This window comes from Chrysemys picta, chromosome 2 (genome assembly GCF_011386835.1).
Source record: "Chrysemys picta bellii isolate R12L10 chromosome 2, ASM1138683v2, whole genome shotgun sequence".
NCBI lineage: Eukaryota > Metazoa > Chordata > Testudines > Emydidae > Chrysemys > Chrysemys picta.
In genome coordinates this window covers 210876249-210903168 of record NC_088792.1, presented here as the reverse complement: position 1 = coordinate 210903168, position 26920 = coordinate 210876249, and the positions used below count along the sequence as shown (strand labels likewise).

Genomic DNA, 26920 nt, shown 5'->3' with positions numbered 1-26920 from the left:
TTTTGGGGGGGACCAAGTTGAAGAAAATTGTTGATGCCCACAACCCAGCAGAGCTGGGGATGAGGGGGTTGGAGTGTGGGAGGGGGCTCTGGGCTGGGGCAGGAGGTTGGGTGCGGAAGGGGGCCAGGGCTCTGGGGGTGCAGGATCTGGGGTGGGGCTGGGGATAAGGGGTTTGGGGTGCAGGAAGGGGTTCCAGGTTGTGGGGGGGCTCAGAGCTGGGGCAGGGGATTGGGGCATGGGCTTACCTCTGGCAGCTCCTGGTCAGTGGCGCAGCCAGGGTGCAGAGGCAGGCTTTCCGCCTGTCCTGGCACCGCAGACCACGCTGTGCCCCGGAAGCAGCCAGCAGCAGGTCTGGCTCCTAGGTGGAGGTCTGCAAGTGGCTCCACGCGGCTCTCGCCTGCAGGCACCACCCCACTGGCCAATGGGAATGCGGAGCCAGTGCTCAGGCAGTGCGCAGAGCCCCGTGGCCCCCCGGCCTAGAAGCTAGACCTGCTGCTGGCCCCTTCCCAGGTGGTGCTGACCAGAGCTGCTAGCGTCCCTGGGTGCGGAGCAAGATGACCCAGTGCCTTACATGCCGCGACCCAGTACTTTGAAAAACACTGACTTAAAAGACTAATTCTCTCTACTTCAGTCAAATACTATGAAGTAATTAAAAAACCTACATTAGTATCAATGTCTTTTGGTTTATTTTAGGATTACACAGCTAATGCTCAAAAAATTCAGGAAACAGTTAAGGCTCCAATGGGAACATTAGTTCAGCATATTGCACATCCTGTATATTTTATAGCATGTATTTTATGCTATGCTAAACAGTACTGAAATTGTGTTTCAATGAGACATTTACAACTTCTCATGCAAATTGTTCCAGCAACTGTCAGAGCAGCAGGCTAGTCAAGCTTCCAGATCTTGTCAGTGAGAATGTACAGTGATGATAAAGGCAGGGACAGGGTTTTATTAGGCTCTGGGGCAAGTATATCACTTTGCTTCTCATCACAAGCAATCTCCAATTGTTTTTCCTCCCAAAACCAAGCAGGGTATCTAATGGGGACTATGGGAGAGATTTTCAAGGCACAAAGGGCAGTTTGGCACCAACTCCTATTCAATGGGAGTTGGCCATTTAATTGCCCTTTGATAATCTTCTCCTGTACATCCATGGTGAGTTTTAAACTTCAGCTATTTTTGCTATAGCTTTGTAGAAAAGTGTATTTTATTACAACACAACACACACAACAGGGAAGTAGTTTTACCCTTCTCCTATAACTCAAAAATATACAGAAAGATTTTGCTCAAACTTTCCTCAAAAATAAGCATCACTTTTGAAGCAAGAGATAGAAAGACAGCCTCCAAAAAGATGAATGTTTTGGAGAGTCAAGACCATGAAAATGACAGGCTTCTAGAATGGTAGCTGTTTTGCAATCTGAATAGTAGTAGGCATTACTCTACATCCACTATACTACAAAATAAAATTTGTTTATAGGATGCAACTAAGCCAGTATAACACATGCCCCTGGCCCAAAACAGAGAGATGGAAAAGTTCTTTTGTACACACTTTACAAATAAATAAATAAATAAAATTAGTGTGAACTATTATTTTCTCCCCATATGTGGCTTTTTAAGATCTGTTTGAGACTTAAAAATCAAGATCAGTTTTTAGCTGCAACCATTTGAGTTATTAGAATACAAAGTTTCTAATCATTAGAGGGAGACGGGGCTTTTAATGGCTGAACCAGCTTTGCTCCAGCTGTAGACATATAAACCTTTAGGCTGAGAGAAGTAGACCATTTTATGCCCACCAACCTTTTTTTTTTTAAAGAGAGAGAGAGAAATGAGAAACTGAAAAGAAGATAGATCTGAATTATGATTTTCATTCGAACGCATTACAATTAGGAGTGGGATTTTTTCCCTCTGTAAATTACAAATTTGGGCCCTGATCCTGAAAACACTTAGCTTTACTTGGAAAGACTAAGCACATGCAAAAGTATTTGAAGGAACAGGCCCATTGCCTCCAGAAAATCTAGCATAAACTTTGAAGACAAGGTATAAATAATTTGTAGGCAGATCATACCTCAGTGTCCTGATGATGAACTACCACCAAGTTATCTACAACATTCAATGCAAACTTCCCTGTCCTGTTCAACTTTAATATATGCATCTTCTTACAGGAGCTTTCCCTATGAAAACATTAACATCAGAGATAAGAGGCATTGATCAGCAAGGTAATTTATATCTAAAAACAAAAACCAAAACACAACTTACCTTGGTAAATGATAAAGGACTACTTCTGCTCCGGTACTATTGGAAGTCCTTGAATGATGCCTCAGATAGAGAACATAAAGCTGCTCATATCTAACAAAACAACATGATTAAAATGTTATTCTTCAAATAAATGAATATACTAGCAGAAAAATTGCACCTAGGAGACCCTTTCTGCAATGAAGACAGCAAGTTATCCTATTACTGCAGTGTCTGACCAGTCTGTCATGGTCACATTGCTTCCCCCTCACAAAACAATTCACATGAAGTTACACATAAGTCAGGTTGCTTACAGAATCTAAATTAGGTGACAAACATCTATCATTCAGGCTAGCTCTGTCCATACAAGATTGTTCTCTATTGTACATTTACCAACCTTTTGTAATATTTAGTTTTACATCTCTCAAGTGATAGAGACTCATTCACTTCCTAATCAGTTCTATCTTTTTATAAGAGTTCTTTAGGCTCCTTTACGTTCAGTCCAGTACCAAGCACTTTAACAATACTCTATTATAAGATAAAAAGCAGACAAGTCATTTTACCATGACTGGACTTTACCCTCCTCTCTGGATCTCCACTACATAAGCTGTCAATACCCTTTAAATGAAGGAAAAGACTGATTATTCAGTGGTACGTACATTGTAGCCATAGCAATATCTCTTTCAGAAAGGCTGAGTTTGGAGGACTTGGGTGCTGCAGGCAATTCAATTTCAAACTTTGATAATTTTGACATTGTTCCTCCCTGTTTAAAAAAAAAGTTTCAGTCTGTCAAGTCTAGTCTAGAAAAAGTTTCTTCTATGTTTCTCAACTATGAAGGCCTGTGATAATATGAATGGCACCCACTAGTTGTGAGAAGGGGCAATACTGTTCCAAAAAGAAGAGAAGCTTTTAGAGCAATCAACTCATTTATTTACTACTATTTGTAGTATAGCCCCATCCCTGTTTTGGTAGGCACTATATGAACAGCAGAATTATTACTTTAACATTCTACTGCACCAGTTTCAGTGAATGAGGTCTTAGGCTTCCCTTTCAAATTAATTAAACTAATACAAGAATCTATAGTCAAACTCATTTACAGTTGAGTCTGGAATTCGAGACCAGAATGGCTTGATTTTCAGAGGAGCTGACCACGCAATAGGCACTCAGCCTTTTTGAGGTGAGGGTAGAAGCCTTACATCGATCATGGAAGCGTTTCTTTTTACAACTGACCTCTCCTGAAAGGTTTATTTCAAATTTTGTATCTTCAAAGGTCTCTTCAGGAAGTTATAACAATATTAACATTTTAATTGAGAAGTTGAAAAAATTCAATGGGTACCTATTAGCCAGCAAGGTCTTTGGCAAGACCCTGATCAGAAGCCCATGCCTTCATCCCGCCATCTGCTGGGAAGATGCCAAGACTCTTGGCACACTGCTGTCCCAGGATCCTGCTTGGGGGTTCCTTTCATGTAAACTGGAGCCAGCAGGCATGATACATGGGAAACCCCCATTTTACCTCCTCCAACAGCTGGAAGGAAGGGGTGTGCTCTCTTCACCCCACTCAAAGACTTCTGCTTCTTTGGAGATTGGGGGGGGGGGGGAAGAAAGAAGTGCAGTTCTACCCCTCATGGAACCCCCTTCTCCCATGAATATTTTCAGTGTCCAGCTGCTGAGCTCATAGTCATAGCTTTCCTCAAGCCACAGCAGTGTGAAACAGGTCTGATTCTTGTCAGACTGAAATGCTGCCTAAAGGATTTGAAACAGCAGCTGCAGAAGTAACACGAATCTTTTCAGTGTCATTAGTGATGCTTGGGAACAACTACGCAGTTGTCTCTGCAGGCTCAAGAAGAGAACAATGTATTCATTCACATTTGGAAGGTTACAGTTACAAGCAAGAGAACTAGAAACTTAGTTTTTCCTTTAAACAAAAGATCACATTGTGCAGAAATTGAAAGCTTAGGCTACTACAGTTGCTACTGGGGTTGGATTTTAGAGTTCTGTTTAAATGTATTTAATTGAAAGGGTAATTTCTGGAAAGGTATCATAATCCTTTTGTCAAGTCACTGGGCCACCAAAATGTATGTATCAATGATTTTGCTTTTGCTGCATTACTCCTCTAATGTCAGCTATCCAGCATCATCTTAACTCACTTCCCTGTGAAGGCAGATCTATCTAGTGTTAGTGTCTCCCAAGTATTTACAAATAGAAATCTTTCCCTTCTCTACTCATAGAGAGAAAGACTGGTGTGTAGGTTTTCATTTTGTCTGCTTTTTTATTTTTGTTTGTATGAGGGACTGGAACCATTACACATCTAGGAGGAAACTAAAAATAGAAAAGACCAACACAGGGGTGTGGGGGGAGGAAAGGGGGAGGAGACAGTCACCTGAAAAACCCAATGTATCAAACAAAACTCAAGATTGGGAATGTGTCCCTTACCTTGAAATAGAATGGCTGGAGGACATTGCCGAGGACTGTAGTCGACAGCAGAATGACAGAACTCTCCGGGCAATACATGTACCAGTTTACATTGATATTCTGATTTTTCACCAGTTTCAAACTTCGCTTCTCTGGTAATACCTGGAGACACAAAGTAATAGCACCTTTACTATTCCAGTAGCAGCAAGTGGCCACACTGTACTAGGTGCCCCACCAGGATGGATAAATATTGATGATTTTTTAAATAAAAATAGATTTAAATACATTTTTCTTTTTGAAAATAAATCTTGTTCAATTTTAAATTATGATACCCTATGTTAAAGCCTAAACTTATTGTCTATTAAAAAATCTATTTAAATAAATATGCAGCATCAAATGAGCCCTCCTCAAATTTTAAGTCGTTAAAAGGTGATGTTTATTCAGTTATAGACAGGATCAGGGGAAAAATATCTTAACCTTTTCAGGTCAACTCAACATTTACAAATGTGACAATGTCACGTACTGCATTAAGTAAGTATCTATATTATTTTCAGTCTTTAAAATGCAGCAAATGCTGATGTTTACATTTTTCCTAATGCAAATGCTTTCAGTTTCTGTTGGGCAAAAAGCTTTTGTCTTAATTTCTTTTGGTTTCAGTTTAGTTAGCAGGTGCAGAGAAACTATTTTCTTCATTTGGACTAGTTCTAAGTTGAGAAATTGACTGGGAGTTGAAAAAAAGCAGGAAAGCTTATACATATGTAAGCTATGGATAAAAAATACATTTGGGAGAGGATGAGACATACCCGTTCTAAACACTTTTAAGAACCTGGGTGGGGCCAGATGTTCAAACACCTTTAAGCCCCTAGTGGAATTTTCAAAAGTGCCTAAGCAGGTTAGATGCCTATCTTAGGGTTACCATTCGTCCGGATTCCCCCGGATATGTCCGGCTTTTTGAGCTAAAAATAGCGTCCGGGGGGAATTTGTAAATGTCCGGACTCCCCCGCCCCATGCAGAGCGCGCGCGGCTAACAGGGCAGCCAGCCGGATGGTGCCACTTACATGGGGCTCCGACAGCCAGAGAGAGCCTCTCCTCCGCTTCCCCTGCAGCAGAGATCACTCCCTCCCTCCCTGCATTCGCAGATCGCCTCCGGCAGTCTGGAGCTCCTCCTCCACTGCTGCCCAGCGTGCCGGGATGAACGGCTCAGGCCGTTCCTGAGCAAGTTCACAGAGACGTTAGGCGAAGGCCAACAACAAGGGGGCCAGGGGGTCGGAGAAGGGGCAGGGAGGTTTTGGAGGGGGCAGTCAAGAGACGGGGGGGGGGTCGGGAGTTCAGGGGGGGAGCTTTATGGAGGGGTGTGGATAAGGTTTTGGGCAGTCGGGGTACAGGTAGGGGGTAGGGTCCTGGGGGGCAGTTAGGGTGGGGGGGGATCTTAGGAGGGGGCAGTTAGGGGACAAGGAACAGGAAGGCTTAGGTAGGGGGTGGGGTTCTGGAGGGCAGTTAGGAGCAGGGGTCCCAGGAGGGGGCAGTCAGGGGACAAGGAGCGGGGGGGGGGGCGTTGGGAGTTCTGGGGGCGGAGCTGTCAGGGCGCAGGAGTGGGGAGAGGGATCGGAGCAGTCAGGGGACAGGGAGCAGAGAGGTTTAGATGGGTCGGGAGTTCGGGGGGGGCTGTCAGGGGGTGGGGAGTGGTTGGATGGGGCGTGGGAGTCCCAGGGGTCTGTCTGGGGGTGGGGAGTGGTTGGATGGGGCGTGGGAGTCTGTCTGGGGGTGGGGGTGTGGATAAGGGTTGGGGCAGTCAGGGTACCGGTAGGGGGTACGGTCCTAGGGATCCAGTTAGGATGGGGGGAGGGTCTCAGGAGGGGGCAGTCAGGGGACAAGAGGCAGGGAGGCTTAGGTAGGGGGTGAAGTCCTGGGGGGCAGTTAGGGTCAGGGTTCCCAGGAAGGGGCAGTCAGAGGACAAAGAGCGGGGGGAGGGTTGGGAGTTCTGAGGGGGGCAGGGCTAGGGCAGGATGGGGGTGGGGCTAGGGCGGGGTTCCTCCCATCCTCTTTTTTGCTTGCTGAAATATGGTAACCCTAGCCTATCTCCCATGGTGTTTAGGCGCTTTGAAAAAAACCAATTAAGCACATATCTGTATCTTTAGGCTCCTAAATACCTTTGAAAATCTGTCCCATGATGACTAGAAACAATCTGTCAATTCACTAACTACAGTTAATACTTCATTTGTTTAATAAATCAGTTTTAAATGCAAAATGTGTTTTGATAAGCTTATTTTTCTTATGTATCTAGCACATTTAAGGCAGTTTTATTTAATAAAAGCAAATTTTACAATACTGCTTTTGCGCATTTTTAATGCAATTCCAATTTCCATCCAAATGCAGCTTGACACCAATGAGTAAAAAAAAAAAAAAAAGTGTGTCATTTGCTATTTTTTAACATAAAAGATGTAAAAAGTATGAATCAGAATAAAATGTATGTTAAGCTATATAATTGTTTAAATAAATGCCTATAGATATAGTATATCCTCCTGGTTACCAAATTTACCAGCCAATTTAGTGGAAAGACTATAGTTAGTAGCAAATCAATAATTGTAATGGTTATACCAATCAATGAGAATGAACCTATCTTTAGGAAAATAACTAAGAAGTATAAATACAAAACAAGATTAAAATCTATTATTTAAATCAAGATTCCCTGCTTGCTGATTTAAATCATGAATATCACTGATTTTAATCAATCCACCTCGGACGGTACATACAGAAGTCAGTCCCTACTCCAAAATTCTTATAATAGTGGGCTGTGATCCCACAGCTTGCTTCACATGGGTAGACTCCTGGTACACGTGGGACCTCACTGAAGTCAAGTGAGAAACAATAGATGATTTAGTTCTGCAGTCCAATGCTCACAAGTTTATTCTATGGGTTTTTGATTTGTTTTTAATTCAACCACTGCCTTATCACTTGCTCCACATGATCAACACACTCCAATAGTATTTTCAGAAAATATTCATCTAATCACCAGAAAGAGGAATGTTTATCCAGTAGGTCACTCCAACAGCACACAAGTTAAATACAAAAGCCTGAGGAGAACTCAGCAATTAAGGAATTAGGACAAGATGGGAGGGAGATGGGTTTAAGATGGTATATGGAACATGTCAGAGATGGGCAGGTGTGACATGGCCTTAGCTGATGGGCATTAACTCTGTTAAACTTAGCACTGAATTTGTGCACTCTTAAATATATTGCTGCTTTACTTTGCATGAAGTAAAAAAAATTCAAATTTGTTAACATTTATATTAATTTTATTATAATTAAAGAGGTTTACTAAGCCAGAGTTGCTAAATAGATTAATTAAATCCTTCTCACTGGAGTATATTTTCCAGTAACAGCATGAATAGGTTGTTATGATAGTAAAACTACAACATATACAATGTCCAAAAAAAATTGCATTCAACTCTCTAAAAGCAAAAACATCAAAAAATTCTCCAGGATAAAACATTCACTTTTCCCTTATCTCTGGCTGTCAGTTTCCTTGTATAATCATACTAAACAGTTCAGACCTAGAGGTAAGAAGTTCAGAGCCAGGGACTGCAAGATAATTAAGACATTTAACCTCTAAGCAACAATAAAATGTAATGCTGAAATTTCCAAATATGCACATTTTTACAAGACAATTATTTGGATTACCTGATAGAATTCAATTCCTTGATCTGTTATGAAGACAATTTCTGTAGAACTTGTCCAGCAAAATCCTAAAATGTTGGCATTCTTGGTCTTTTATTAAAAGAAGATATAAACAGATTTTAGTAAAAATTTATTAACTATCCATATAAACAAGTAAAATTTTAGTGAAGAATCTGGGAACTTTTGCATCTACCCTAGTATATTTCAGTTTTGGTTTGCCTGGTAGACCCATTATTGGTCTAACTGCAGGAAGTACAGCCATGCAGGGTACCAAATCATAATACACCTCTACCCCGATATAACGCTGTCCTTGGGAGCCAAAAAATCTTACCGCATTATAGGTGAAACCGAATTAATCGAACTTGCTTTGATCTGCCGGAGTGCGCAGCCCCCCCAGAGCACTGCTTTACCGCGTTATATCCGAATTTGTGTTATATCGGGTCGCGTTATATCGGGGTAGAGGTGTAGTATGTCTATTTTATGACCCTCATCTAGCACCTTTCACAAGTACTACCTGAAATACTTCTTCAGCCTCTCTGTTGGTATTTGCACACATCTTCTTGTACAGTCACAGAGTAATACATGGATTATTATTATTATAATAATTATCTACAGAGATGTCATGCTGAACCATTCTTTCATTGTTATTATTGGAAAGCTATTGTGAAGAGACGGTCTTACATTTATAAAGGTACTAAATCCTCTTTTTGTAAAAAAATCCATAAAAGATACAGCAATGAAAAAAAAAAGGGGATACTTATGCTGTCCTCTTATCCTCACAACCCTGACTGCGAGACAAACTGTAGGAGAGCATGCGATTCAGCTTCCATGTCCAATAGAGCCAAACATAGTGGTGGTCTGGGTAATATGGATAATAGTCCCCAAAAGACCGGATTGAGAGAGACACCCACCGAAACTCCGCCGTCATTTCACATTAGTTATTTGATCACCGTGCTAAAGTGGTCTGGATTCGTTAGTGACTTAGCATTACTAATACCCTGGCAATTTCCTGTTCCAGTCCCCCGAGTTTGGCTCCAGAAAAGGCTGGAAATACTGTGGAAGCAGCACATGTCGCCACTCAGGGGACAACTAGTGCAAGTTCTAAAACAACTGCTTGTAAGAGCTAAACATATTCAACCATAATAACTGTAAAATGTTACCAGTTTGAGTCATATTGTCACAGCCATTAACTATTCTACCAAAAGCTATCAAATACTTCCATTAGAATCAAAGTGCAGAGGGAAGCACTAAACGGAAAGAGAAATTGTATTTTGGGGCAGTCAAATGGGAAATGCGGATCCAACTCTGCCAGGTGCTGAGCATCCTCTGTTCCCACTGATATGAGAGCTAAGGGGCACTCACCACCTTGCAGTATACGGTCCTGGGGAGAGTAACCCACACTAGGAAAGTATAGTCCTTTCACTCCCTCTAGCAGCTGGTTCACATACAAAGTTTATGGCATGTTGCTGCTTCCTGCTAAGGGTCCTAGGGCCTGCTCCAATATTCACCGAAGTCAATGGGAGTCTCTCTCATTAGTCCTTTAGATCAAGCAATAGAGGGTTGATGCTTTTGGCGCTGAAGGTCTCCAAGTCATGCTCACTGGCAGCCCACACAGGGTTTGGTTACATATGCAGAAAAAAATTACTAGGGAACTAATTTCTGAATCTCAGATGCTACCAAGAACAGAATCCTGGAACACACTTCACTCATGTCACTATTCATGTGCATCAATGGTTCAGAGAATCTATACAAAACAGCCAGCTTTGTATTAGCACTTCATTTAAACTAAAGAAGTGAATTCACAACATACCTTGCATTCCTGTGTATATTCTAGTTGAGGGCAGTCTGGAATAAAGTTCAAAAAGTCCTGAAATAAGTAATATTAGAACATTAGCAACTATGAAGCATTGAATCTGATGAGCACAAAACAGGAGATGAGTAAATTTACCATCTCTACCTATTCTGGATTAGATATACTAGTGTAAAACACTACAATGCTTCTTTTCCACTTGGAGAAATAATCCTGTCTCCTAGCCAATTCTTCATGGGAAGAAATCAATTTTCATTAAAAGTTTACACTTTTAAGGCTAAATCATTCCTTCAGAAGAAAAAAAGTCCTGGAAGAGCTAGGAAATAAATTTCAATTCAGAATGGTCAGACGCTGATCCTGAAGGGTTTGTCCCTCACAGAGTGGACAGCAAGAGTGACTACTTGCATCCACAGATGTCATCAGATCTTCGGGGGGGGGGGGGGGGGGGAATGGCTTTTTGTGCATCAGAGAGTGAGGATGGTGACCTCTCCTGGCTCAGTCACAGAAGGGATCAGGAAACTATTACTTTGGTTGTCAGACAGAGGAACTCTTTTAGCTTGTATGGCAGAGACCTGTGTTTTCGGACCTGAAGGGCCAGAGTTCTAGTTCCAGCTTTCTATGTTTATAGCAAAATTTCTTACCACACTCTTTGAGGTTCTCTGAACAGCCAATATCTTGTTCCCCAAGGAAAACTTGATGCATTTCACTTCCCCTTTGTCTTCCATTCTACACACACACACACAAATCAGTAGAAGTATATTTCTATCATGTAATCATTTGTTACAGAATTTTAACAGCTGCTATTTCTTAAAAAAGAGAACAGATAAGCAAAATGTAAGGCAGACATTTTTGTGTACAACTTACACAACTAGTAAAGACAACTATAAGGGCCAATATCGATGCATCAAGATACAACAGGCAGTATATTCCTGAAGAATTACTGAATGAATCAAGTCTATTATGGAGTTACAAATGATTATAGCCACACACAAGATTCAATAGCTTCCAAGAAATGCTCTGCCTTGACTGTCTTATTGCTACTATGAAATGGAATTAAAGGAAGAATTATGAACTTTGCTCATATTCTAATTCTAACTGAATGCATGACAGAAAACTATAGCTCAATGTAATGTAAAAAACAGAATGCTCGCTTTGTGCCTGATTGTGCAAAGGTGCTGAATACTCTCAATCCCACTGATGTCAGTGACATTGCAGGACTAGTAACTTTGCCTCTGTGTTCTAAAACTATTTACTAATTGGCAAGATAGACTGCTAAGCACTTGTAGACCTGCACTCGGATACCTGTGGATCCTGAAATTAGTGTAAAAGGGCACAGCCACACTGGGAGCGGAAAAAAGATATATTTTTATCATGTTAACTAACAAGCAGAAAAATCTTAGTGGGGACAAAGCCGTTGTAATTTTAACATGCGTCAGCAAGTCAAGCTAAACACTAGGGGAGAGACAGTCAACTGAGAGAGATGGATTTTGGTTCCAACCTACAAGGTACGGAGGACTTCCTGGAATTTGCCACACCTGCAAATCCCACTGATGTCAGAACTGAAGGCACTCATGGCCTTGAAAGATATCCTGATCTGCTAACATGTGTTAGATGTACAGTTGTCTTGTCCACACTAGGATTTTATCATAGAATCACAGAACTGTAGGACTGCAAGGGATCTCAATAGGTCATCTAGTCCAGTCCCCTGCACTCAAGGCAGGGCTAACTAATAACTAGACCATTCCTGACAAGTGTAACCTATTTCTAAAAAACATCCAATGACAGAGATTCCACAAACTCCCTAGGCAATTTGTTCCAGGGCCTAACTACCCTGACAGTTAGAAGTCTTTCCTAATGACCAACCTAACCTCCCTTCCTGCAATTTAAGCCCATTGCTTCTTGTCCTATCCTCAGATGTTAAGGAGAACAAATTTTCACCCTCCTCCTTTATATACTTTATATACTTAAAAGTTTGTCCCCTTCAGTTTCCTCCTCGCCACACTAAACAAACCCAATTTTTTCAATCTTTCCTCATAGGTCATGTTTTCTCAATCTTTAATCATTTTTGTGCTCTCCTCTGGACTTCCTCCAATTTGTCCACATCTTTCTTGAAATGCAGCACCCAGAATTGGACGCAATACTCCAGTTGAGGCCTTATCAGTGTGGAGTAGAGTGGAAGAATTACTTCTTGTGTCTTTCTTACAACACTCCTGCTGATGTTTGCTTTTTTTGCAACTTTGTGAGACTGACAACTCTCATTTAGCTTGTGATCCACTATAACCCCCAGATCCACTTCCACAGTACTCTTTCCAGTCATTTCCCATTTTGTATGTGTGCAATTGATTGTTCCTTCCTAAATGGAGTACTTTGCATTTGTCCTCATTGAATTTCATCCTTCTTACTTCAGACCATTTCTCCAGTTTGTCCAGATCATTTTGAATTTCAATCCTATCCTCCAAGCACTTGCAACCCCTCTCATCTTGGTATCATCTACAAACTTTATATGTTTATTTTTGATTAGGGTTACCATTCGTCCGGATTTACCCGGACATGTCCTCCTTTTGTGTGCTAAAAATAGCGTCCGGGGGGAATTTGTAAAGCACTCACAATGTCCGGGATTTCCCCCCAGGCAGAGCGAGCGGCTGGGAGGGCTGCAGGAAAGTCCCGGGCTGGACTCCGGAGCAGCTTCCTCCTCCCACCCCCCCTTCCCTGCATTCTGAGCCGGCCGGCAGCTCCTCCTCCTGCAGCCCGCTCCGGCAACCCTGTGCAGGGCCAGGGACCGGGTTTTGTGTTGTGCAGGGGAGCTCAGCCATGTGTCCGGCTGGCACAGAGCCCAACACCCTGTTCTGAGCAGCAGGGTAAGGGGGGGGCAGGGGGCAGGAGTGGGGAGAGGGATCGGAGCAGTCAGGGGACAGGGAGCAGAGGGGTTTAGATGGGCTGGGAGTTCTGGGGGGGAGCTGTCAGGGGGCAGGAGTGGGGAGAGGGATCGGAGCAGTCAGGGGACAGGGAGCAGAGGGGTTTAGATGGGCTGGGAGTTCTGGGGGGGAGCTGTCAGGGGGCAGGAGTGGGGAGAGGGATCGGAGCAGTCAGGGGACAGGGAGCAGAGGGGTTTAGATGGATCGGGAGTTCTGGGGGGGGCTGTCAGGGGGCAGGAGTGGGGAGAGGGATTGGAGCAGTCAGGGGACAGGGAGCAGAGGGGTTTAGATGGGTTGGGAGTTCTGGGGGGGGCTGTCAGGGGGCAGGAGTGCGGAGAGGGATCGGAGCAGTCAGGGGACAGGGAGCAGAGGGGTTTAGATGGGTTGGGAGTTCTGGGGGGGGCTGTCAGGGGGCAGGAGTGCGGAGAGGGATCGGAGCAGTCAGGGGACAGGGAGCAGAGAGGTTTAGATGGATCAGGAGTTCTGGGGGGGGCTGTCAGGGGGCAGGAGTGGGGAGAGGGATCGGAGCAGTCAGGGGACAGGGAGCAGAGGGGTTTAGATGGATCGGGAGTTCTGGGGGGGGCTGTCAGGGGGCAGGAGTGGGGAGAGGGATCGGAGCAGTCAGGGGACAGGGAGCAGAGGGGTTTAGATGGATCGGGAGTTCTGGGGGGGGCTGTCAGGGGGCAGGAGTGGGGAGATGGATCGGAGCAGTCAGGGGACAGGGAGCAGAGGGGTTTAGATGGGTTGGGAGTTCTGGGGGGGGCTGTCGGGGGCAGGAGTGCGGAGAGGGATCGGAGCAGTCAGGGGACAGGGAGCAGAGGGGTTTAGATGGGTTGGGAGTTCTGGGGGGGGGCTGTCAGGGGGTGGGGAGTGGTTGGATGGGGCGTGGGAGTCCCAGGGGTCTGTCTGGGGGTGGGGGTGTGGATAAGGGTTGGGGCAGTCAGGGGACAAGAGGCAAGGAGGCTTAGATACGGAGTGGAGTCCCGGGGGGCAGTTAGGGGCAGGGGTCCCAGGAGGGGGCAGTCAGGGGACAAGGAACGGGGGGAGGGTTGGGGGTTCTGGGGGGGCGGGAAGTGGGAGGGGCAGGGGCGGGGCTAGGGCGGGGCTCCTCCCGTCCTCTTTTTTGCTTGTTGAAATATGGTAACCCTATTTCTGATGCCATTATCTTAATAATTTATGATATGTTAATAAAAATATACATTTTTTCCTAGTGAATAGGAGGCCGAAAAAGGACAGAGCTTTAATCAGATTTTTATAGGTGTTCTTCCACAAATACAGAACAGATAAGTAGTTTCTTTGGGGGTACTGCTGCCATACAGGCACATGGAAATTTGTGATTCACGGAAGTTTAGAGCATGTTAGCAAAAGATGCCATCTATTTTACAGAAATATGAGTTAGATTAGACAATTAAAATTAATTGTATTAAAATGCAATACCTACATTAAGGAAATATGGCTTGAGAATTTAAATGCACAAATAGGTAAATTCAAAATTATGATTCCCACACCTGCCATAAATTGGCCCTCCTATGTTGTAAGTGCATATGACTGCTAATGTCCAATAATGTCAAATTACAACTTATGCTAAGTCACGTCTTTTTTGTTTGTTTTAAACTCTCGAGTTTTGAGTGTGTTTGAATTTTCAACCAGAATGTAGTATTAACAATTTTCTTCAATCGGGTTTTTTGTTTTAAGAAAAAAACCAATTGATCACACATGGTAATAAGTAAACTTATTGCATTTGTTATTATTGAATGAAAATATGTTCTTAAAACAAAGTAACAGGATCAGGACATTCCAGTACTTCATGGATGTTGCACCTATGTGACAAACTATAGTACAACCAAGAGACGTATACAGTGAAAGATAGCTGCAAGATCACAAATGGTATCCTAGAGCAGTACAGAATACAAATGAAAATACCTTGCTGATCATACCTGAATGAAATGGGATTTTTGTCCTCCAAGCCTTTAACAACCACCCCAGTGGCTCCACCAGATCGAACAGCAAAAACCTAAGAGTTAAAATTGCATATTTTTTTTAAAAAATGCATTTTAAGACATAGCTTCTTAACTAACTCAAAGTCATATCATGGTCTCAACAAGCCTTATTTCTGTAAAACCCTGCATTTGCTTTTCTACCCAAATATAAGGGATGAGCTCTAAAAAGAAAAGCAATTTAAAAAAATTCATCTTATGCAGAGTAGATAGCAGCAATTCTACACTGATTGTGACCACATAGTATAGCGTGTTAGTTCATTTTTGTTTTGGAGACAAATTCATATTTTGATTCGGACACACGTCAAAACCCCCAAGTGTCGCTAAATGGCCCAGTGCAATCCTTGGATGTATAAACAAGGAAATAGCCCATACGCTTAGGAAGATGATATTACCTCTGCCTACAGTTCTGGTGAGATCATTACTGGAATATGGTGTCCAGTTCCAGTCTCCACACTGGAAAATGGACGTTGACCAGTGGAGAGGATTCAGAAGAAAGCTACAACAATAATTTGAGATCTAGAAATAAGGAATGCTGGTTTACATATACACTTGCACTGAAAAAACAAACTATATGAATTAAAACAGGTTTGTTATTTTGGTGTAAGTCTGTGTGGGGACACTTGTAATAAAAAGCTAAATCAACTTATGCCACTTTTTCCACAAATCATACAAACTTTCACCAAAATAATTAAACACATTTTAATTCATATTTGTATTTCAGTCCAAGTCTGAGCTCCTTAAATCTATTAAGGCTGGCCTACAAAATCTCTTTAGCTTATCAAACAGAAGGCAGAGCGGCAACTCGGTCAGGTTGTATTGTTATCCACTACTTCTGGGTCATTCTACCCCACAAACAGCTCCAGTGCCTGCCCCTGTTAATGGTCAAAATTTCACTCTACTACTTGGAAAGCTACAACTCCTCAGTTTCACATCTGCAGCATGTGCTGAATTGCACCACCAAATTTAATCACTTTTGCAGACTTGACTTTGCTGAGGCTAAGAAAAGCTAGGCACAGCAGAGACGCTAGAGCTGTCTGTCACAGACTAAGACAAGTACATATGTTCACATTCGGAAAGATCTCTCTACAATCCTAAGGGCAAGCAAGACATCATGGTGTCCAAGAGAAGTCATATTTGGAAGTAAAGAGTGACCTTAAAAATTACAACTAAAGGAGAATTATATTTTGTTTGACACTCCAGTAAGAGAGACACCAATTAGCATTCAGTGACCTTAAGCAACAAGAGGCATTTATTCATAGCAATCCAAAGGATTTAGATATTTTGTTAAGATCTATATACAGGGATATGTAAAAAGGATAATGTAATCACCTAGTATCTATCTAGGTTCCAAGGAATCCATGAAAAGTTGTGTCTGCCAAACGGAAAGAAAATCAAATAAGCCCCTATTAAGTAATAATTAGTGCCCTTCGTTTTCGGTTTTTATTTTATTTAATTTTTCCCAGGAATTTATCGGTGTTTATTATCACAAAAACAGGTGAAAATCAGTGGAAAAAACTATTATTTTTTCTGGGCAAATATCAGGGTTTATTTTGGTGGATAGAAGGATGGGGGGAGTATTCAGTAGATTAATGCTCTGATTAATGGAATTCGATGTTGTTTACTGCAGAACTAAAACAGAACTCAAAACACAATGCCACCTCTGAGGTAAAGAAAACAATACATCTCTAATCCCCAAATAAAACTTTTAATTTTAATAAACAGCTTACTGTTGTAGACTTAGAACTATTAGCCTATATTTACATTTAATAATTGGGCCACACCATTTGCAGCGCATACACTCAACTTCATCCTTTTCGCCTGTTTGGTTTTTTTTAAACTTTTGAATACTTCCTTGTGCTCTAAAATGTATTCGGATACCGATTTTCGTTTTCTTCCCATTTTATTGTGTTAGATCTTTAAACCGTTATCTGCCAGCAGCTTGAAATGTGTACATGGTCAGCATCAGATTAATCAGTACATTCAGATGTGCACGCACTTAAAGGCTTGCGTGTGTGCCTGTTTGTTTATTGTGTATATCTTCTAGACTAATACATAGCCTTAATTCAACAGGCAGCTTTGCATACACACACAGACGAATGTATTATTGTAATATATATATCTCATGCAATGTATTGTATTTTGCTAATAAATCAAGTTATTTTTTATATATTTGAATCATACAAAAGCAGGGTGAAAATCAGAAAAAAACGAATACTACTTTTTGTAAAACCCAGGATTTATTTATTTTTTAATCGGTTTAAACTGAAAAGGAAGGGGGCTTAGTAATAACGCAGAGTTCAAATCCCGTGAAAACTGGAGCACACAATAGAGAACTGTGTATCAGTCCCGAAGTTTATTGTACAATTTTTTTTTAAAAAGTCAGACAATAAGAAGGCTTAATACCTCAAGTACAAGGTTTGCAACAATAAAAGGAGTCACAGCTGAGAAAAAGAGCCTAACAGCATGTTAGCAATAGGACAGAAACTTAGGCCTTTTCTTCACTACAAATGCTTTACTGATATAGTTATACTGAGAAAAACCACTAGTGTAGATACAGTTTATGCTGATAGAAAGAGTTTTTCTGTTGACACAACTCCACCATCTCCCACGACATTAGCTACTTGGACAGAAGCATTCTTATCAGCATAGCTGCATTTATACTTAGGGCTTATCTATACTTGAAATGCTACAGCAGCCACTGCAGCACTTCAGTGTAGACACTCACTAAAGTGAGCAGGGAGTTCTCCTATCAACATAGTTAATCAACCTCCCCCAGACAAGGCAGGTAGGTTGACCTAGCACTGCCTACACCAGGGGTTAGGTTGGCTTAACTGTGTCACTCAAGGGTGTGGATTTTTTACACCCCCGAGCAACATAGCAGGGTCGACTTTACTTTTGAGTGTAGATGCGGTCTGAGGGTTTTGCTGACATAGTTATGTCATCTGGGGGCATGTTTTTTTCACACCCTTGACCAAGATAGTTATGCTGACCAAACTTGGTAGTATAAACCCCGGCCATACATGTAACCTCTAAGGCCTTGGCCACACTTAAAAGTTTTGTTGCTTTAACTAAGTCACCATAACTAAAGCAAGAAAACTTCCTAGCACAGATGCAGTTATATCAGTATAAAAGCACTTAGACCTATATAATTTATTCTGGTTCAGCAAAGCAAACTAAACTATACTGCTATAAAGTGACTTCTATTAGTATAACTGTGTCTAAGGTTTTCTACTGGCATATCTATGTTAAAAAAAAAATCACATCCCTTATCCACATAGTTATGCTAGTAAAACTTTAAGTGGAGATGAGGCATAAGAATCTCCAAGATGTATTATTCGGGTAGCACCAACAGTACGCTAGGCACAGTCCACACACGTAAAAACATATTTCCTGTTTCTTATAATATTCAGTCTGTAAGTTGCAATTAACTGTTACTGTAATATTTTACCCTATCTAGCAAGACTGTTACCTTAGATTAAATGTATTTAATACATTTAACTTTTGATTTTTTCTTTATTCTCAAAAACTAGTTTGTTAAGATTTTTTTTTTTTAAACCAGTCTGATATTAGGATAACCTTTTGTGGCTGTTACCAAAGAAGAGGATGAAGAACTGCTCACTCGAGGTCAGAAGTGAGGTAAAAAAGTAACTGGAACAAAGCACTCATTAAGGAGTATGGGGCACAGGATATCCGTATCAAAAGGTGGATACAAAGATGCTGGCTGCAATCAGTTAGAGGCATATGAAAAATTTAGTGATCACAAAGAGTGGCAGAAACTGGAGACTGAAGTTCACAGCTAGAAATTTCTCTTTTAAGTGAAAGCTTAAATTATGTAGAAACTGATCATTTAGACCAGGGGTAGGCAACCTATGGCATGCGTGCCAAAGGCAGCACGTGAGCTGATTTTCAGTGGCACTCACACTGCCCTGGTCCTGGCCACCGGTCCAGGGGGGCTCTGCCTTTTATTTTAATTTTAAATGAAGCTTCTTAAACATTTTTAAAACCTTATTTACCTTACATACAATAGTTTAGTTATATATTATAGACTTATAAAAAGAGCCCTTCTAAAAACATTAAAATGTATTACTGGCACGTGAAACCTTAAATTAAAGTGAATAAATGAAGACTCAGCACACCACTTCTGAAACTTTGCTGACCCCTGATTTAGACCATCACAGAGACCAGGTGGATGAGATAATATCTTTTATTGGATCAACTTCTGTTAGTGAGAGAGACAAGCTTTCGAGCTAACACAGAGCTCTTCTTCAAAAAGCTTGTCTCTCTCACTGACAGAAGTTGATCCAATAAAAGATATTACCTCACCGAACTTGTAGCTGGGTTGGTCCTAGGATATGGGAGAGACAACTACACTGCATATAGTAACACCATCCTTATTCACTAGGGTAAACTGCCTAGTCACCACAGGTGAGTGAGCTTTTCCAAGCACTGGCCATTGTTACTAAGCCTTTACTTTGAAGTTAGCCCTCAAATTATAAATCAAGGCGTGTCATGTAGGGGGAGCAGCCGCACCAGAACTCTGAGCCCAGAGCACCAGTTGGATTTTCCGGGCGTGACACCGCATCTGCAGCCACCTAGGGCTGTCCTGTCTCCAGGGCCACAACCCAACGCGCCGTTCCGCTAGGGCCGGACGGGGGATCTCGAGGAGGAGGAAGCCCACGCTCCGGCACAAGCCCGCTCAGGACGAGCTGTGCCCAGGCAGCGCCGACTCGGACCTTGCCATGACGGGTTTGCAAGGCCGGGGCAGCCGTCGGCGCTTTCCCGACCCCCCTAACAAGGGCGGGCGGGATTTTTAAGCCGTCGCTCCACAGCGGCCATGGCGGGCGATGTCCCCGTGGCCCAGCCAGCCTCGTACCGGACAAGCCCAGGCACCACCCCCGCTGCGATGGCTGATGGCCACAGGGCCTGGGAGATGCCCCGGGGAGGTGTGAGGGCGGCGCCGCCTGCCTTGGCAGGGGCAGAGGAGCGGCCCAGCGGGCCCCGGGGCTACCACCTCCGGGTGGGCTACCGCCTCAGACCGATGCCCAGGCAGCGAGCCCCGCCCGGGCTAGTCCCACTGGCGGGTCTTTGCCCCGGCCGGGTGGGGGGAGGGGGCCCCGGCCTCGCACCTGCTTATTGGCCTCATCGAAGAAGACGCAGTTGACGGGATTCGCCTTCTCGAATTGCACGGGCCGCGCGCACAGCGCCAGGTAACAGCCGCGGCTCATGGCGGCGCGAGCAGCCCGACCGGCGGCCTCCGCGGATCCGATTCCGGCCGCGCGCCCGCTTCCTGCTCACGCTCCCCCTGCACGTGATCCGGGACTTGCTGGCCCCGAAAGGCGGGGGGAGACCGGGAGCGCGGGGAGGAGCCTGGGGCCGAATGGGCCCTGCCCCGCCTCGGCGCTGTCCCGCCACCTGTGGGGTGGGGCCGGGTGCAAAGCATCCCGTGTGGGACCCGCCTGCTCCGACCTAGCGTCCTTCCTGGCAGCGCAGCCTGTCAGCGCCCGTTCACTCCCCAGCTGCTGCGAGTCCTTCTCCTGCCCCAGCCTTGTCACCTCACTCCGCATCCCACCACCATTGCCTCGCCCCACTCTGCTATTTCAAAAAGAACAGAAGTACTTGTAGCACCTTAGAGACTAACAAATGTATTAGAGCATAAGCTTTCGTGGGCTACAGCCCACTTCTTCGGATGCATCCTGTTCTTTTTGCGGATACAGACTAACACGGCTGCTACTCTGAAACCTGCTATTTCAAACTCCTGAGCCCCTACCGCCTGGCCACCCCCACCCCCCCCCACCTCGCCTTCGCCGTCCCTAGCCCCTGCTGACCTCATTGCTTCGAGGCAGCCATCTCTCGTCCCCTGCTTGGTTTGGTGGCCCCGGCTCATCCTGTCCACATTTAAGGCCCTCTTTAAACCCCAGAGCTGTATAGTTTATCGCAAATCCAACTTGGCTGCGAAATCCTTCTGATTCCTCCCTGTTCCCTACCCTGGTTCTGTCCATTCATAGATTAAGAACTACTGAGGGTAGGGACCATCTGTTCTTGGGTGTTTACACTGTGTCAATGGTACAGAATGACTAGACGTTTATGTCCAACCCTTCTGCAGAATGTCTGAACTTTCTAAACACATGATGTACTCAATTGTTCATCTTCTTCCCTCCACACTAGTATTTTCAGACATAAACTCAACTTTGGTGTTACACATCAGTCAACTGAGGTCTGAGCTGCAGACTTCTCTTGGGGAAGGCAAGCAGAAGGCTGGTTCGCACAGCCTTTGCCAGCAAGAGCTTCCGTCTCAAAGCCAGGGCTGAAAGTAAGCCGATATGGGCCGGTACAGTGTACCAGTAAAAAGCAGCCACCGATAGGGGCTTGTACACAGCTGACATTAAAGCACTGCGGCAGGAAAGGATCCTGCTTAAAGCATTTTAATGTCATTGACCCTTTTGCCCCCCCAGGCCGATGACGGGAGCAGCTGCCTTGGGGCAGGTGATTTAGAAGGGCCCAGGGCTCCAGCCGCTGCTACCGCAGCAGCAGCCAGAGCTCCAGGCCCTTTAAATCACCGCTGGAGCCCGGGCGGCATGGGCCAGGCACCGCAGATAGTATCCCCCAGCCAGCCTGACTCCCAGCCCCGCCCCTTCCATCCAAGGCCAGCTTGGGTGACCAGATGTCCTGAGTTTATAGGGACGGTCCCGCTTTTTGGGTCTTTTTCTTATATAGGATCCTATTACCCCCCATCCCCATCCTGATTTTTCACACTTGCTGGCTGGTCACCCTAAGGCCAGCCCCCATACTGGTAAGTGTTGAATGTTACTTTCATCCCTGCTCCAACCCAAACTGTGCAAGTACTGTTAGGTGGTGGAGTTGCTGTCAGTTTTCTCATGCCAGGAAATTCCCAGTTAAGGCTTTAAATTTAAGCATTGTCTTCTTATACGTTTCTGGGTTACTTCCTACTGCAAGGCTCATCTCAGGCATCTCCAGGCATCTCCTAGGCTGGCAGCAGCTCAGCATCCCAGTCAGTCTTTGCACTCAGCTGATTGTCCAAAGCGTAGTCCACATCCACGAGGCTTTCTTCTGGCAACTAGCAGAAGTTGCTAGATCGCAGGCCCTGGTTCTCATGGGAAACTTTAATCACCCTGATATCTGCTGGGAGAGCAATACAGCGGTGCACAGACAATCCAGGAAGTTTTTGGAAAGTGTAGGGGACAATTTCCTGGTGCAAGTGCTGGAGGAACCAACTAGGGGCAGAGCTTTTCTTGACCTGCTGCTCACAAACAGGGAAGAATTAGTAGGGGAAGCAAAAGTGGATGGGAACCTGGCAGGCAGTGACCATGAGATGGTCGAGTTCCGGATCCTGACACAAGGAAGAAAGGAGAGCAGTAGAATACGGACCCTGGACTTCAGAAAAGCAGACTTTGACTCCCTCAGGGAACAGATGGGCAGGATCCCCTGGGAGAATAACATGAAGGGCAAAGGGGTCCAGGAGAGCTGGCTGTATTTTAAAGAATCCTTATTGCGGTTGCAGGAACAAACCATCCCGCTGTGTAGAAAGAATAGTAAATATGGCAGGCAACCAGCTTGGCTAAACAGTGAAATCCTTGCTGATCTTAAACGCAAAAAAGAAGCTTACAAGAAGTGGAAGATTGGACAAATGACCAGGGAGGAGTATAAAAACATTGCTCAGGCATGCAGGAGTGAAATCAGGAAGGCCAAATCACACTTGGAGTTGCAGCTAGCAAGAGATGTTAAGAGTAACAAGAAGGGTTTCTTCAGATGAAGGTCTGACAGACACAGCTACAGCCCCAGCCCTAGAGGACAGCAGTGTTCTATAGCAACTGCTGCGGCAGGTTGCTCAGGGCCTGGGCATTCAGACAGAGGAGGTAGTGGAGGATGCAGATCCAATGGTAGATATCCTTGTCCCCTCCAGACCTGCACATATTGCCCTGCCTTTTATAAAAGCCCATCTCTGAAAACACAAAACTTTGTGGTAGACTCCAGCCTCATTTCCCCTACGGCTAAACATGACCATCCCCCACCTGATTCTCTTGTGGTTGATGCTGCCAACTAATGTGAACACCAGGGCTTCGAGGGACCCTCCCTGAAGAATCGGGAGGCAAAACGACTTGACCTTTACGGGAGAAAGGTCTCTTCCACTGGCAAATGGCAGTTCCGCATCTCTAATCAGCAGGCCATTGTCAGCAGGTACTACTACAACACATGCAGGGCAACGGTGAAGTTTGTGGAGCTGATGCCGCAGGACTCCTGCGCTGCGTTTTCGGCTCTAGTGGAGGAGGGGAAGCTCATTTTGTGAGCTTCGCTACAAGCCGCACTGGATGTAGCTACCCGTGTGATGGCTATGGGCACAGCCATGAGAAGGGGCTCCTGGCTCCAGGTCTTGGGCCTGCCCTATGAGGTCCAACAGATTATTCAGGATAGGGTGACTAGATGTCCCGATTTTATAAGGACAGTCCCGATTTTTGGGTCTTTTTCTTATATAGGCACTTATTATCCCCCACCCTCTGTCCTGATTTTTGATTCAGGATCTCCCATGCGAGGGTTCGGCTCTCTTTTCCAAGAAAAGAGAGAAAAGGCTACATAGCCTAAAGGAATCGAGAGCCACTCTCAAATCATGGGGCCTCCATACTCCCGCTACATAGTGGAAACATTTTAGACTGCAACCTCCTCCACACTTCTACCAGCAGAACCATCAGGACGGTTCCTAGAGAAGGAACAGGAGTGGCAGGAAAAGGCCACACCCATCCTCAGGCCAGAGCTCTGGCCAACCCAAACCACCTTCCTGCCCCAAACTGGCCTTTTGAAGGTGCGGGCGAGGATGGCGCACCAGAACAACTATCAACCCCACCTAACCTTTTCCTCCAAACTGTTCCCTTTCTACCGTGCACGTCGCCTTCGTAAGAGCTTTTTTTTTTTTTTTTGACAAACTGGGCCTGCTACTGAATGAGGGGAAATCAACACTGTCCCTGGTTCAGAAAATAGAATTTGTAGGGGCAGTACTGGACTCGAAACATGCCAGCGCATTCCTTCCAGAAGTGAGATTTCAAGCCATGGGCAACATTATTCGAGGTCTCAGACACTTCCCCCCACCACCACAGCACGGAACTGCCTGAAACTTCTAGGACATATGGCAGCTTGTACCTACCTAGTACAGCATGCCAGACTCAGACTTCGATCTCTTCAGGCATGGCTGGCATCAGTATGTCGGGCAGCCCGGGACAGTTTAGACAGGATTGTAACCCTGCCTCGCCCGGTACTCAACTGCCTCCTGTGGTGGCTCGACCTGCAGGTAGTATGTGCAGGGGTACCGTTCACCAGCCCTCAGCCATCCCTCTTGCTAGTAACGGATGCGTCAGACTTGGGCTGAGGGGCACATTTGGGAGACCTCAGAACACAAGGCCTCCAGTCTCAAGCGGATCTTGCTCTCCACATCAATATCAGAGAGCTGAGAGCAGTACGCCTGGCATGCCAGACTTTCCGAGCACACCTAGCAGGGAGATGGGTATCAGTCATGACAGACAACACCACAGCGATGTTTTATATCAACAAACGGGGGTACACGCTCCTCTCACCTGTGCCAGGAAGCCCTCACGCTGTGGGACTTCTGTGTAGAACACTTGATACACCTGCAAGCATTGTACCCTCTCTGGAGTACAGAATGAGTTGGCGGACCATCTCAGAAGGTCGTTCCATGGTCACAAGTGGTCCCTTCAGCCGGACGTCGTGAACTCAATCTTCTATCAGTGGGTTTTTCCCCCAGATAGACCTGTTCGCCACACAACACAACAGGAAGTGTCAGCAGTTTTGCTCCTTCCTGAATCACAGCCCGTCGTGGATACGTTCCTCCTCCCAAGGGGAGGCCATCTCCTATATGCATTCCTGCCCTTTCCTCTCATTCACAAGGTGCTTCTCAAGATATGGAGGGAAGAAGCTTTGGTGATTCTGATAGCTCCAGCCTGGCCCGGCCAGCACTGATACACATCACTCCTGCAAATGACCGTGGAAGCTACAGTCACCTTGCCTCTCCTCCTGGACTTACTAACTCAGGATCGCGGCCGTCTCCAACATCCAAACCTAGAGTCACTGCATCTCATGGCATGGAAACTTCATGGCTGAACCCAATGGAGCACTCCTGCTCAGACTTGGTTAGGCAAGTCCTCCTGGGCAGTAGAAAGCCCTCCATCAGGGCTACCTACCTTGCTAAATGGAAGAGATTTTCAGTCAGTGCAGCATCATCCATCCCCGATGCTCGCCTCTGTGCCACTTATATTAAACTATCTTCATCTCAAGAAGCAGGGGCTGTCCATGTCATCAATAAGGGTTCACTTGGCCACCATCTCTGCCTTTCATGCAGGTCCAGAAGGCCGCTCAGTCTTTGCCTACTGTTTCCTTAAAGGGCTTGACAGGCTATGCCCGCAGGTCCAGCAGTCTGTCCTGGCTTGGGACCTCAATCTGATACTTTCCAGACTCCTGGGACTGCCCCTTTGAACCTTTAGCAACACGCTCCCTGCTCCATCTCTCATACAAGGTAGTGTTTCTGGTAGTGATAACCTCAGCCGGGAGGGTGTCTGAGCTCAAGGCCCTGACTTCAGAGCCCCCTTACACTGTGTTCCGTAAGGACAAGGTCCAGCTGAGACCTCACCTGGCTTTCTTCCCAAAGGTTGTCTCCCAGTTTCACATCAACCAGGATATCTTCCTCCCGGTATTCTATCCTAAACTGCGCTCAAGTGGTAGGGACAAAGACTTCACTCATTGGATGTCCACAGAGCGCTAGCATTCTACATCGAGAGAACAAAACTTTTCCGAAACTTGGTGCAGTTATTTGTGGCAATGGCAGACAGAATGAAAGGTCGTCCTGTCTCTTCTCAACAGATTTCGTCATGGATCACGTCCTGCATCCAGGAGTGCTACAACCTGGCAGGGTTGCCTGCTCCTTCAATCACTGTGCACTCCACCAGGGTTCAGGCCTCTTCAACAGTGTTCCTGGCGCAGGTTCCCACCCAGTAAATCTGCAGAGTGGCAACATGGTCCTCCATTCACTCTTTCGCCACGCACTATGCAATCAACCATCAGGCCAGAGACAATGTGGCCTTTGGAAGAGCAGTGCTCCAATCAATGGCTGACTCCGACCCCACCTCCTGAACTTGGGCTTGAGAGTCACCTGATTGGAATGGACATGAACAAGCACTCGAAGAAAAATGGTTACTCACCTTCTCGTAACTGTTTGAGATGCGTTGTTTACGTCCATTCCAATACCCACCCTCCTACTCCTCTGTTGGAGTAGCTGGCAAGAAGGAACTGAGGGGGTGGCAGGCCGGCAGGGCTCTATATTGAGTGCCATAAAGGTGCGACTCCTGGGGGGCACCCAGACCAACCCGACAGATGCTGCAATGGGAAAATCTTCCGGTTGCTGTGCACGTGCGTGCACACACACACCTGATTGGAATGGACATGAACAACACATCTCGAAGAACAGTTACGAGAAGGTAACTTTTTTCTGTATTGTAAATGAATTACGCAAAGTTCTGTACTAATATACTTAGTAAGGAATCTATTTGTCAAAAGACATTTCCTGAAACTTTTTTGGTGTCTGCATCATTATAGACATAGTTGCTGACAGCTATTTTGAAATAAAATTACCAAAGTAATTGAAATTGGTGTGATTATATTGTGATCTTTTGATAAAATATGCAGAATTTGTGTGCAGAATTAATTTTTTGGTGCAGAATTGCCCCAGGAGTAATCAATGCTCTGGTTCTTATGAAAGAGAAGAGGCAGCTGGCAATAGTCACTAAACCTCTGGAAAAATCCAAGTTTAAGAGATGAGATTACTCTAGGCTTCTTGGTGGTTGAGGTATTAGCCA

The 26920-nt window shown here is 45.0% G+C and overlaps 1 protein-coding gene across 4 annotated transcripts in view; it reads right to left on the bottom strand.

The window, feature by feature from the left end:
* RMC1 (regulator of MON1-CCZ1) overlaps positions 1-20378 on the bottom strand; it is a 31460-nt gene extending 11082 nt beyond the window's left edge. For 3 of the 4 annotated variants that reach the window (XR_010598015.1, XM_005282776.3, XM_024099572.3), the window contains exons 1-9: positions 20174-20378; positions 14985-15061; positions 10774-10858; positions 10133-10189; positions 8326-8412; positions 4666-4806; positions 2892-2995; positions 2257-2346; positions 2066-2171 (exon numbers count right to left, since the gene is read on the bottom strand). Coding sequence is in view for 3 of the 4 variants with exons in the window: in XM_005282776.3 (XP_005282833.2) it covers positions 2066-2171; positions 2257-2346; positions 2892-2995; positions 4666-4806; positions 8326-8412; positions 10133-10189; positions 10774-10858; positions 14985-15061; positions 20174-20272 (846 nt within the window). In the remaining variant the exon portion in view is untranslated. Of the gene's footprint in view, positions 1-2065; positions 2172-2256; positions 2347-2891; positions 2996-4665; positions 4807-8325; positions 8413-10132; positions 10190-10773; positions 10859-14984; positions 15062-16376; positions 16420-20173 lie in introns of all 4 variants that reach the window. The other variant, XM_042854841.2, reaches the window with a different exon arrangement.
* Positions 20379-26920: the final 6542 nt, after the last annotated feature.